This window comes from Gambusia affinis, linkage group LG14 (assembly GCF_019740435.1).
Source record: "Gambusia affinis linkage group LG14, SWU_Gaff_1.0, whole genome shotgun sequence".
Taxonomy (NCBI): Eukaryota; Metazoa; Chordata; class Actinopteri; order Cyprinodontiformes; family Poeciliidae; genus Gambusia; species Gambusia affinis.
Genome location: NC_057881.1, coordinates 4,674,280 through 4,688,557, shown reverse-complemented (window position 1 = coordinate 4,688,557; position 14,278 = coordinate 4,674,280). Strand labels below are relative to the sequence as shown.

The window sequence follows — 14,278 nt, the reverse complement described above, 5'->3', positions numbered from 1 at the left end:
TCAGAATTTTAATTGATCAAACATTTCTGTTGTTATTCTTTTGACCCAATAAAAAATAGGATCTTCCTTTTTCAACAATTTACATTCCCTTTATTCATGAAAGTGTTTTACCTTTTTTTCATCAGCTGATAGATACTCATCAATCTCTGAGAGGTTTCCTTGCTGACAGGAGAGAATGTAAGTAATGACTGTAATTTTACTCTTTTTCTGTCATTCTTCCAAACACTGAAAGCTTCTGGACAGAGTTCAACAGTTCAGGAACAAAGCCAACATTTACACTCATTTCCCTAAATACTACTGGTGTCACACCCTGAGTTAAAAATGGGGCATCCAGAAATGTCAGAGATAAAGCTTTTGGTGCTCTTTGTTACTTTTTGTTGACCTTTTTGTTTTAAGGAAATCAGTTGTCATGCTTTTCACTGGACACAAAAGGTTATAATGAACACATGCATCTAGTTTTTTAAAAGGACTACCAGACATGAAATGAAGAGTATAAATAGACAAATAAATCAATAAAAAAACCAAAAACAAACAAACAAACAAAAATAACTGTACAATCTCAATATTACGAACATGACTCAATAAGAGTTATCTACAAGGTCTTATTAATGGAACCTGTAAGATCAATAAAAAACAAAAACAATTCTCTCTGAGGGATGATTTCACAATGTAATTTGGTTGAAAAATGTAATTGAATTGGATTACATTAAATCAAATATAGAAATGTGTGTTGGAATTTGGTTGCTAGCAGGGTTTACTCCCTGTTTTTTTTGTATTAGTATTGTTATTATAGTTTATGCTAATGTTCACAAGCTTACATGAGGGACATTTCTTTACCAAAAACAAAAATGATGGGACTCGTCATGCACAATTTAGGCCATACTGCCACCTTCTGGTAGTACAGCATAGCCAATTTTATTTGTTACAAATTAAATAATAAAGGTTATTTAATTGAACAAGATTACATGAATGTATGTTAATCTTTAGCATTTATGTATATTGCCATCATGTTTGAGGATAATGTCTGTGACAATGAAGAGTATTTTATTGTTTTTCACATTTTCAACACAAAATGTGAAAAAAAAAATAAAGACAATGTTTTTAAATAAAAACTAATAATTTAAACAGTTGAGTTTAAAAGGGATTTCTACTTACTTAAAAATCTGCAAATATGTTTAGGAAAAAAAAAAGAAAAGATATTCATGTAGAATAACAATATTCATGAAGAAAATTTGTTATCTTACACGTTTCAAAACTAATTCTTTGCATTGTCTCTATAATAAAACACAAAAGTGGAATAAAGACATTCACAGAGGCTATGGAATCAAATCCTTGTAAAGCATTCATATTAATGCAGAAAAAGTGCCACAAAACAAAAAACTACATAATAAAAACAGATATAGAGGTATACAATGTAAATAGAATGGTAGACTGTACAAAAATACTTTAAAGCTAATCGTGAGTCACAATCTTTATTTTTGTTAAGTTGTTTATCTGCCTCACACTTCAACTACACACTTCCTATTTCCTTTCTGGGAATCAGAATGGTGTGGATGGAAAGACAAACACAATCAGGGGAGGTCTTAGAAGGGTGTTTTTTTGTGACCAGACATGTTTTTGTGTGAGCAGGTCAGTGGAAATGTTCCTTCTGTTGATACTGGGTTTGTGAACAGACAGGCAGTAAAGTGGCAGAGTTTAAAGTCCAAGTAACCTCAGAAAAGGAATGAGAACAGCACAATCAATTCCAGAATATGTTTTCAATATATTCTCCCATGGACACTGAGGTTAGCATTTAATAGGTAGAAATTATGAGGAACCAAATTCAATCAGATTTAAAAACTATTTAGGTCAAATGACACATCAGATATATCCTGACTTAAACTCCAAGATACTCAAATGATAATTGCAACCATAAATGCTGTGCTGTGTGTTGGCTCAGATGGGTTGTCTAAATGTTGCAAGGAGGTGAAATAGGCTTATAAGGCACACATATGCTGGTATGTTGAAAAGGGAAACACAAGATAGGTGGAATTATTTCTGAATTTTCCCTAACAACCCAATGTGACTTTATAGGACACGTTTAAGGCGCTTTACAAGCTTTTAAATAACCAATTTTCAATTGGAGCACTTCTAGTTTTAAAACAATACATTTTTGCTGAGGCATTCATATATATTTTCCTCTATTGTTCAAATTTTTTTCAGACACAGATGTCTTTTTGCCAGACACCTTAGATAATCTGAAAAAGTCACTCAAAATCGGGGTGCTTCTTATGTTTTTATGTTTTCATGATATAAAGCAGTTTGATCTGCTTCGTAGCTGAGATGTGTTATGCAAATAAACTTGATTGATTTATTTTAACATTTTCAACCCATTTAAAGACATATGAGCTATTTCTTGTTTCAGATATTCTGATAGCCTTTTAGCTGCCAGTGAAATACAATGCATTTCATTCTTCTGCAGAACTCTTTCCAACAATTCTAAAGCTTGAATTTAAACATTGTACCAATTCTTCATGCCATAAATGACAATATTTGAACTCTTGTACTAAATCATGACACCTATGTACTTTAGTCTAATAGTCTTTTGCCTTAATTTTAGCCATTTATTTCTTCTGGAACTCTAGAAATCTTGTTTTTGAGCAGGTTGTTGGTCAGTTATGAATTGGCCGATGTGTTCATCTAAAACTGAATTTTATCATTTTCAGAACACAAGATCCCATGTGTTTCTGTTAAAATACTGCACTACAAAGTCGATTCAAAACTGCAATCTTCAAAGAACCTATCCTGCCTCTCAACACATGGTAACTATTCTCTAGTTTGATTCTTGAGTAAATTGCATTTCTTCTTCTCCCCAGTGGTCTCTTTCCTCCATCACCTCCATCACTACAGTTCTGGGTCCAGTGAGGATCAGGTGGCTGACTGTCCTGTAGTCCAGATTGAGAACATTAAGACCATTCACTGAGACCACAAACTGTCGTACCTGTAAATATGGAAGGTATTCAAACATTAGTTAGCTGCTAAAAGAGGAAACTGGAAAATTGATGGTTTATTTAAGATAAAATCTCTTTTGAATAATTGTTTTTGTCTACCTTCATCCCAGCAGCAGCAGCTGGACCAAAGGGCTCCACAGCCTGAATGTAACATGGCTGCTTTCCTCTAACCACAAACCCCCATCCCACTGCATCACCAACAATCTGTAGAGAACCACAGGAAGGACAATTTATAGAGCTGAAATCTGTGCTTATGTAGAGGTAAAAAATTTACATCACCCTGCAACACTCTTTTCACTTATTAAAAAACACATTTTGGTCAATGGTGTCAAATTTTATTAAAAAAAGAAGAAGAATATATTTCTTGTAATAGCCAAACAAATATTAGAAATAATATATCTTCTTTATTCATGTTAATGGAAAATGCTTTTAATTTAGGCAAATGTAAAACATACCGTGAATATTTTCTTAATGTAGGGGCCGCCTGGTGTTTGCAGTTCCTCTGTGCTCACTGGTCTTCTCAGGACTAAATACGAGGAAGAGATAGAAATAGAGGGAAAAGAGAGAGAAAAAGACAAAAAATTAGACAAAAAACGAAAAACTGTTATTTTTAGTTTTTAACAGGATAATTTTAAAGGAAAAAAAAGCATTACAAGGCTATTTTGGATGTTGTGGACTGACTCTACTTTAAACCTAGATAACCTGAATTCAATGATAGATCATCAATGTCACATTACCCTGTTGCTTCCAACATGCCACAAGCCTAACAACACTCCTTTGCTGTCATTTGTGTTTGCAACCTGCATGTACACAAGCCCTAACAAAACATAGCAGTTGCCTTAAAGATACTTCAAATAATACCTGATTTAGGGTTAGAGAGTGTGAGGGAAGAGAAAGAAATGCGGCCACCAACTGTTCTTCTGGTGTAAATGCTTCCATCGCTGCTGCTTCTTAGCCTGGGTCTTGCTGGACCAACACAGCTCTCACTCTTAGTGGGTTTTTCATTCTTAGAAGCACTGTCTGAAAGGAGACAAATATGCACATCATGGACAACTAGCTGATTCACATAAACGTACAGATGTTTTTTTTCGATCATTGACTCAGTCGTTTGTTGGTATGTGGTTCTCTTTCCAGAACTTACCAGTTACTTTTGGAAATTTACAATTATCTTTCTTGGAAATTTTAAGGAATTTGCAGGTTAATTTGCCTGATGATATGAGGTATTTAGAACTCTTTTCCCGAACCTACTAGATACTTTCAGGAACTAAAAGATACATTTCTCCAACTTTCATGTCACTTACTGGTGAATTTTACAGAATGTCCCAGGTACTTCCCAAGAACCGTGGAAGATACTTTTCTAGAATGACCAAGTATTTTACCTGAACTTGCAAGTAATTTTCTTAGAACTTATATGTTTGTTTTTACAACTACCCAGGTACTTTCTTGTAACTTTCATTGTACTTATTAGTCATAAGTAACAAATGGTTTCACTTTCACTTCAGCACATGCAAATTTTATGGATCAGCAGAAAGTTTGACTCCTATAAAGGAAAGGAAAGTTCTAGAAAGTACACATTAAGTTCTAAAAAGTGATCTATAATTCTAGTAAAAGCACCAGGTAAGTTTATTTTAGTGAGTTTCTGAAAACAACCAATAATGTCCACAAATGTTCTAGGTAAAGTACACAGGGTCTTCTGGGAAGAACCTAGAAAGTAACAGAAAGTAACAACTTTCCAAGGGTTCAATCCAGTTGTAAACCAAGGTGCCATCAGTTGGATTAAAGTGTGTTTGCATTGACCCTTTTCTGTGTAAATCTACTTATTCTATAATTCTGTTTCATTCCACCTTGACAAGGAGAGAGTTCTTTTGAATTATAGAGATATGAAAGACAAATATTGGCCATGATGTTGACTTCTGCAGGAATGAACATGTTCAATTGTTTTGTTGGTTGCTTTGATACGAGGGACAGGTTGTGCTTTTACAGTTTCCAAAAGATAATATATTTCTGTTTTCCTCCATAATTTACTGCTATAGGTAGATTTCTAGAATGAGCTTTTGTGCCTGGTTAATGTAAAAGTATATTTTTATATGCATGTGTATAATTTTATTGTATTTAGTGGTTTGCAACACATTAATTAGCATCAGAATTTTTTTGCACAAAAATGACATCAAGTATATCAATGATTAACCGAGTGATGATGATAAAAACATATTCATCTTCTTCCCTCTCTTTTCCTTCCCTAACAGCAAAGTGACACCATGATGTGTCAGGGAGATATATTACTATATAACAATACAGTTTGCTTAATGTTTGCTGAGTAACTAGGTGGTGTCAAGCCTATTACTCCAGCCACATTTTCTGTGAGTGATACAGTGATATACAGGTTGCTGTCTCATAAACATGTTTGAGTTGCATTGGAAACGTTTGCTTTCTTTTTGAATGTGAGTTCTCATATAGCTCCAAATGTTTTAGTTTGTTTTTTGCTCTTTATTGATTGATTTATTTCTGGTACTGCTATTTTTTTTTTTTTTTACCCGAACAGATGTAAGTTTTAAACTTTGTAAAATTTATTTTACATTATTGTTTGCTTTTGTCATTTGGTTTGTCTGTTGATATCCTCTTTACATTTTAGTTGTAAATATTTTAATACAGTTAGCTTATTTTACTTAAATAATAAGATTTCAACATTAATATTTCTCCATGTTTTTCTAACTGTTCTATTGTATTACACATATTTTTTTTTTTTAATTCACACATGTTGAACTATTTTTGCTTTTAGCATCTAGGAGAAATAAAAGTTTGCATTTGCAAATTATAAACAGTTCTTACCTGCTGTACGAGGACCCATTTCTTTTCAGACGTTCATCAAACTGATAATTAAAAGAGTAACTATTGATACATGTGGAGAACTAAACACTCTAACAATTCTTCTGCACATACAAAAACTGTAATGGAACAATTATTTGTTTTTAAAAAGAAATTCTCTTCAAGCGCTCACCAACAACATATCCCTAACCAAGCCTGTACTTTAAATGCTCTTTGTGTTTACAGTTCTAAAAACACAGCTGGCGAAGTGGTTGGAAAATGCTTCAGAGTGAGCTAAATATTAAACCCCAGAGCAAACAAGTCAGCCGTCAGCAAGAGGTACGAGGTGGGAGGAGACATCGCCAATGTAGAGCTTTTACTAATTACACAGACATTTACAATCTTGAAATTTTACCACATAATCTTCGTATTTGAAGCTTAGAATACTGTAGCTAATCTTCATTTTACTATAACATTGCAGTTTATTTAAATAAATAAATCAAGTACAATGTGCGATCAATACTGTAATTACTTAAGTAACAGAAAATGATGGCTAATAATTTAATCACCACAAAAACATTATTACAAAATTATTTACTCTTCCAGATTAAAATATTATAAATCAGTTTAAAGGAAAATATCAATATTCAATGTTAGAAACATATTTCTTGACCTAAATGGGTTTTTTCAGGAGTTGTTGATTTTCATCAGAATTATATAAGCAAAACCGGTTAAAAGGCACAAAAATATCATGTGTTTATCCAAATTTTTGTGTTTTTCTCCAGTAATTAGCTCTTTTTCTGAAAGATGATGAGGTGGGGGGACCTATTTAACTTTTGCTACACAGATTCCTGCAAGCTGGTTGGGAATTTAATTAATTCACTGGTTAGTTTTAGCATAGAACTAACAAAGAACAACACTGCATGTATTCCTGAAGCAATGTACCAGACAGGCTGCAGCTTGGTTGCCATGCAGAGCGTGGGAGGGTGCAGGTAGAGAGGGAATAAAATAAAATTATTCAAGCTCCAATGGATCAGACAGATACAGGACAATAAAAAGCTGAGGAAACCACATCAGCTGAAAGGCACAAGATTGGCTGCATTATGGGGAAACAACATATGTTGAAATACTGATGAATCCAAGCATACCATGGGATTAGTGGCTCATGGGAAATAAGGTCAGTTTGGCCATCTTACAGACCTGATGTCAAACCCAGAGAAATGTTGTGGGTAGAGCAGAAAAAGTATATGGGGAAAAAGGTGGCCTTCAAAACTAAATTAGTTGCATAAATGCTGTTGGAAAGAATGGGTCAAAATTTTTTATCAATCTATTTTATCAAACTGAAAAAAAAAAAAAATATATCAAAATGTTTGACCCAAGTTGCATCATTTAAGGAAATTCTACCAAATGCTATAGAAATTTATGCCAACTTCAAATTGAAAAGAAACTCATAAAAGTTTGTTTGGTCTATGCAAGCCTTTGATGTTGGAATGAAAAGTGACAAGCAACTAATAAACAACTTCCATTGCCGTTATCCCTTTCAACCTTCAGCTGAGTCAATTCGGCAACGTGGCCAAGAATGACATCAATGAGGAAACATACTGCTGTGATCACCACCTTCAACAACAACAACATGCTGCAGACAGAATAATCATGCCTCTGATAACTCTGCATACTATTCTGTCTGCATGAGGAACATACTTTACTCTTAAGGTCAATCAGTGTTGCTATTTCATTAACTGATCAGGAGTTAAACAGCATGACTCAAGATAACACAGATATAGCAATTCACAACAAAACAGGAGAGAATCTTTGCAATCTCAAAACCTCATGAAGGTGAAAGGATTATGTAACACCAAGACCAAAATTATATGAGTTAGTAATTAAAGTTTGCTCAAGTGAAAATATAAAATTTTATATTCTCAGGAACAACAAAAATGCATTAAATCCTATTGATTAGACTGAGTATGTACAATAGTCTAATTATATTCTCAGATGGAAAATCTAAAAAGGACTGGATAGGTCTGTGTTGTGCAGAATTGCATATTTTTTGCTTGATTAAGCAAATCCTCAACTTCAAGTTATTGTCTTCTTTGCTGTCAGTGACTCAGCTTTTTGTTTTCAGAAGAAGAAATCAATAATTATTGCTGTTCCAAAAGCTATCTGAAGTATTGAAATTTCTTGAAGTTCTAAATTATTTTTGAGGATTATGAACTTTTTTAACCTCAGATTCCTAATTTTTCCATCCATCCATCCTACCATCCTTCCATCCTACCTAATCCTTGCAGGGTCATCAGGCAACAGGTGCCTATCTTCAGCGTTCACTGGGCAAGAGGCTGGATACACCCCGGATAGTTTGTCTGGATTAATGACTATCTGATGAAGATTTTGTCAGTTTGTGAGACTGAAGGATTTTGAGGCTAATCAAGCTGTTCTGGACCACAAGAGCACTACAATGGGATGTACTTTCACCATTATTTTTTCCCACTTTGTACACCTCAGACTTCCAAAGCAAGAAAGCACCATCACCTGAGGTGGACAGAGCATCTGATCCAGGGACATAAAGACCATACAACCTGATAAACAAAGCTGGTTCTGTTGCAGGGACTACTTTTATCTGGAGAGAACAGTGCAAAGAAGGATGCTTCAGAAAATGAAGAATATTACAAACTACCCTGAGCATCCTCATCACTAGACAGTCAGTGTTTTTAGCCAGATGTCTTTTCAGGTATTTAAGACACAACTCTATGGGAGATCCTTCCTCCCGTACAGCCTCCCGTACAGCCATCAACCTCTACATCAACTCTTTGAAGAGTGAATAATATGGAAGATATGATGTTCAGCAATATTTAATTTCCCCTTAGGATTAATAAGGTGTTTTTGAGTTAGACTGAATAGAACAAATTCAAAGAATAAAATGCTTTCGGCAAACTCAAACAAATCCAAGAACTGTGCCCACTGCAGAGGTAGACTGTTGTAGATTCAAAGTACACAGAAGAGACAAATCTGAACTTTATGGTACAAAAGATATGTAATGTATAGCTAAAGCTTTCTGTTGGAGCTAGGTTTAAAATGCTGAATATCTTATTTTTTACAAACCAGTCTGAAAAGAATGAAATAGTCCCTCTTTTCTAATTGGTGACAAAAATTGAAATTTAATAGTAATAAACAAATGCCTAATGTAAATGTTTGTCCTCAAAAATCTATTCTGGGGACATTCTGTGACACGTCGCTCCAGGTTTACCCTCATAAACACCTGGTGATCTCTAGCTGCTGTGCTCCATTGATTTCATAAATCAATAAGCTCATTGAGTTCAGGGTACACCACAATTGATGTACAGAGCGTTAGACGGACTTAACGTGTTTTTTCATCATTGATTGATTGTGTTGATTTAAATGTAAATTGCCCTTTTCTCTGTAGAAATTTCTGACTCTTAGAAAGGTCATGCATAAACAAAGACGCCTTATAATTTTTCTGGTGTTTGCACATGCAAATGGAAAGCTGCAGGTGTTTTTTTCTTTTCCACAGAGATTTTGCAAATGTTGCAAACTCTTTGGTAGGATTATACTAATAACGTTTAGCCTGTACAGAGACAACTGGTTTATATCAGAATATATACAAATGGTACAACTTTGAGGCATTCTGCTGAAACTTTAATATTTCTTAATAATGCCTGAAATAAAGACCTCTGCTAATCAGGGAAAACAAGACAAAAGCGAATATCACATTTTCAAGAAAATTATTTTTTTTTCAGTTTAAATAGATAAAACTGCCATTAAGTGGAAAATATGAAAATATATTAGTGCAAAAGTGGGCTTCACACTGAACCAACGTTATTGATCTCTCTTATCTGCCATTTGCCTTAAGCTTGCACTAATCTGATTTTATACTGCCATCTGCTGGATGAAATCTTATCTCACAGTTATGGTAAGACTTGTATATTTAAATTTGATTAGTTGTCTGTTTCGTGAAAGCTTATGAATCCTTTTAGGAATTAAAGTAAAAAATTTATTTGCTTACCAGTTTAATGCATCTTGTTTTCAATTTGAAGGCTTTCAATTCCGAGTAAAAGCCGCACTGCAGATAAATTGGAAATAAAAAGCGTGTCAACCAAGTGAAATAAAAATCAAAGTAAAGGAAAATCCTTTTAAGGAATTTTGTAAGCTGATTAAACAGTTTTTGTATTGAATAATTTGTTCTAATAGTATTAAACATCATACATTTTTGGGAATGCATAGCTTGGCACAAAAAATTTGTAATTGCATTTCTTAAATAAAGAGAAAGAAAATAGGCTAAAACATCAGAAATAAAACATATGATGAAACAAAGAGAACTGAAGACTTCAATGAAAGTGGCAATCAAGTAAAACTTTCTGGAGTGCAATGAGCTTCATACAGTAATTTGGTTTTCCAATAGGGGGTACAAGTGGGTTAGCAAGGAAACAGTTGCATTTAACTTTCCTATAAAATTACAGCAGTGCGTCATTTTTCTGCAAACTAACACAAAGCCAGTAACATGAAGCTCTATGCTAAGGGCTTTTATCCTGCAGGAAGGCGGACCTCTTCCTCAGTATCAAGCCAGTTCCAGCCTCTAACAGATGTTCTTCCAGGTCTGGACTCACTCTGCTGTCTTGCATTCTGTGTAATTGCTCTCACCTGATTATGGTATAAATCTCTTCAGTTAAATACTCGTCAGTCCTTTGCAAGATCCTCCCAGTTTCAAACTTGGTTTGTTTCTGTTTCCAGCCGTGCATGATTCTCCGCTGATTGTTTCATGTTTCTCGGCAGTTCTTACTGCTTTGTTTCACCCCCAGGTTTTCATGTTGTTTTGTTAACCTGCACAACCTTGACATGATCCTACTGCCCTCCTTCCTGTGTTAGAGTCCTTCTACATACAATTCTCACTTTAGTTTTGGAAAGAACAATTAGAGAAAATGTGCTAACATTCTACATTTTTGTTAATGTGATCTATATTTCAGTTCTATTTCATTTGAACATATGCACATTTAAATGTGTATTTCTAGGTTTGTGAGAGTGTTTGTTTGTGTTCAAATATAGTAAAGCAGATAAACTAAACTACAACAGACAAATCTCAGTTGAAGTTTTTATGGGTCAACCAGTAATAAACTTTTTGGTAAGCTTCCAAATGATTTTTCCAGCAAATTCAGACATTTGCATTTTTATTTATTTGTTTATTTCTGAAACAATAATTTTTAATGAGTTTCAGATTTCTTTTGTTGACCTTTCAACATGCAGGCAGCTCAATGTCTATGTAGACATGCACATAAAAATAAACAGTCATGTACCAGAACACAAATCGATACATGGGAGCTTCATGAACTACAGTGCCACTGTGTTGTAATTTAACAGTATGAAGTCCAAAGTTACAATTAGCTGAATATATCGATGTTTCCTGTAAGAAGAGCTAATAGCTCAGCATCTCTTTCTGCTGAGTCGCTTCTGATTCACTCCAAATACTACTTGACAAAGCTAAAAAAAAAGCAAAGCAGCACTTTAACTTATCATTCCAGGAAATCTTGTTTGAGAAACTCCCTGATTTTAAAGGTGCTTCAAATTACTCAAGTTGTTTTGGTTAGATGATTCACTTTTACTCCCATGTGTGGGAGCTGTTTTTGTGTTTCCTTTATTCAGTCACACATCTCTGGAAAAATAGTTACTAGGTTTAATCTTGTTTATTTTGTTTTATTTCCCATATAAATATGTTTAAGCTAAGTATAATTAAACATAACTTGCATAAAAAATCTACAGAAAGCAGTAATAAACATGTGTGTCCTTTGTAGGAGAAAAAAAAATAATATAATAACATTATATGTAACAAAACATGTAACATGCAACATAGGGAATGTTAAAATGCTTAGTGTATGTTTCTTTTGGGTATTTTTTGTTTTAGATAACCATCAAACTGTAGTGGTGTGTAGAATGTTCCAAATGCTGGCAGAGAATGCAATTGACATATTTATGGTTTTACTTTGGATTTCTGAATGGGTATATTTCTATATTTGTCACATAGAGCTGTTTCACGTAAAAATATATGAAGTAGAATATTGTGTCCATTTTTAATGGACAAAATATACAATGTACTGCGTGTAGTGAATTTTTGTACCATAATAGAATTCTTTGACTTACATAACTAAATCTTAATGGTGTTTACTCTGTATCACATGTATGTGGAGCTTTGACTTTCTAAGGACAAAATGGAAAAAATGTAGCAGAGCCGATTAAATTTATTTCTGATCATGTTCATGAAAAAAAGATCTGAAAGCACTTACAAAACAAGTCAAATTTACACATAGAAAATATGTATTTTTATTTTTAGTGTTTTAAGAAGAAAACTGATCATCTGATTGATCAACTGATTCATTTTTATACATGTCCACAGTAAACAAAGCATAAGCAGTACACAAAGTTTTTTTTTTATTCCAAATGTATTAAGATGATGTAATAAATAAATAAATAAATAAAAGATGAACCTAAAGAGTGTGTTTGTTTTCACCAGTCCGTTGATGTACCTGTTCAAGACTCACTGACAATTTCTTCAACATGGTCACAGTCCAGGTGCATTGAAACTTGAGCTGCAGACTTCCTTCCTCCTGGGATTACTTACTAAACATGCCCTCAGGTCATACGAGCATGCTGGCCAATAAGCTTGTTGATTGTAATCTGTGCTGGGGGGATGCTGGTGTGTAAGTTATTGTGCTTCGGCATCAATTTTCAAATCAAAGCCACTGCCTCAGAGGCAGCCTTTTGGGGTTAATGTATAAAAATCTTTGTGTGTTTGAGAGTTCCTTTGGCTTGCCTCTATACGTGTTCAAGCCCATGCATATGTGACTGTTTAGGCATGTGTGTGGTCTTCGTAATATGAGGATTTTCTTCCCCCTGTGGTGATGGATGTACAGATCACTTTCAAAGAGCAAAGATTTGCTCCCCCCAGTGAACAAATCGTTCCCAGCAGAGAGCAGGCCATCAGTGAAAGCAGAGCTTTTCAAACACATCAAAAGCCCTCGTGTTTTTAAAGTCGTGCTGAGAATAGAAGTGTAATGCAAAGACTCTCTATATGCTTTATCCTTAGAAATCAAAAAGAAGGTAAATTTCCAATGTATGATGATCATCTTTGAAAAAATAAAAACATCTTTGAAAGTATTTGCAACAAACTAGTGGTAAAAGAAACCTTGTAAAACAAAATATTTCAATAAAAGTAGTTGACGCACTATTTGAAGGCAAAAATAAAAAGATGTTTACTTCTCTGTCAAAGTGCATGCTATTTACTCCTTGTAGTCTGTAGATATCTGTCTCTGAAGTCAGTTAAATTGTTCTTGTCCTGATTTGACTTATTCATATTTTCCTTTTCTAATAAGGATTGTTGACGTCAATGTAAAAACCACTGATGTTGAAATCAGCACACATGAGGCTTCTGTTAGAGCCTCCTGTGTCCTTGCAGTTAGGAAATTTTGTTCTCTATTTGTTCCCTAAATGTTACTATATTTGTAAGAAAATCTGCTATTTGCTGTTGTATAAAATACAGGGTCTTGTGAAGAAGATATAAAATACATATTCATTGAACAGAAATATTATGTTACTGGGCCTAAAATAAAACATAGAACCTGAATATATAAAATGCACAGCCAAACTTAGGTTTCACACTGTCCATATTCAGCTTGTTAAAATGTGGGTTAAATGAACCAACGTTGCATCCATGGTTAATAACTGTGGGTTTGGTATCTAATGTTTACTTTAGGGTTCAATTGGCAGTACTATTAAAAATTGAGAACTGTGTATCTTAACTGGGGTAACGACTCCTCTGTGCAAAGAATTGCAACTGCCACCAATATTTTGCTAAATAAAAAAAAGTTCTGGTTGCTTGAGTTTGATTTTGTTACACAGTTCCTCAAATCCATGTTGCCATTGTACATACAAGCTCAGATATGCACTGGTATTTTGTTAAATGTTGCCTTGCAGGTTGTTTGTTGATCACATGAGCGATTGTATCTACAAACAAGCTTTTGGTTTTGTTACAAAGGGTTTAGACTGAAATAAGGAAAGCGATTAGTCTGACCATCTTCCCTACTTGACATACTTTTTATATCTGTATGACTGTGGCAACAGAGGTAGGAGTTTGTACTGTAACTGGTGTGTTGCTGAGTTGGATCCCTGCTCTGTCTGTCACTTGCCTTGCCTTTTGGTGGCAGTCACCAAAAGGCAAGGCACCAGTGCACTGCCATGCACTTCTGTTAGACTCACTTCTGTTAGACAGTCCTAATGCGGCTGTGGTTTCAATGTAGTTTATACTATTAGCATGTGAATGTGTGAATGATTGACTGTAGTGTGAAGTGCATTGGAGTCCTCTGGCTTAGATAAAGTGTTGTACACAGGTCATTTATTATTACCTCAACACAAATCTAATCATATTAGTTGGATACATCGCATGACATCAAATATGTTGGTGTAAATATAAACTCACTTGT

At 34.2% G+C, this 14,278-nt stretch overlaps 1 protein-coding gene across 2 annotated transcripts; it reads right to left on the bottom strand.

The window, feature by feature from the left end:
- Window positions 1-65: 65 nt before the first annotated feature.
- On the bottom strand, window positions 66-6,271 carry LOC122844136 (DEP domain-containing mTOR-interacting protein-like). Of its 2 annotated transcripts, none has more exons than XM_044139331.1 (5): window positions 5,820-6,271; window positions 3,900-4,010; window positions 3,446-3,516; window positions 3,090-3,194; window positions 66-2,980 (listed from the first exon to the last, which is right to left on the bottom strand). In XM_044139331.1, exons 1-5 carry the CDS (start codon window positions 5,836-5,838, stop codon window positions 2,813-2,815), a joined length of 474 nt encoding a protein of 157 aa, XP_043995266.1. In that variant the 5' UTR covers window positions 5,839-6,271; the 3' UTR covers window positions 66-2,812. The 2 variants fall into 2 exon arrangements, with proteins under 2 accessions (XP_043995266.1, XP_043995265.1); XM_044139330.1 differs by having other exon boundaries at window positions 3,852-4,010; window positions 5,820-6,266.
- Between the last annotated feature and the right edge of the window lie 8,007 nt (window positions 6,272-14,278).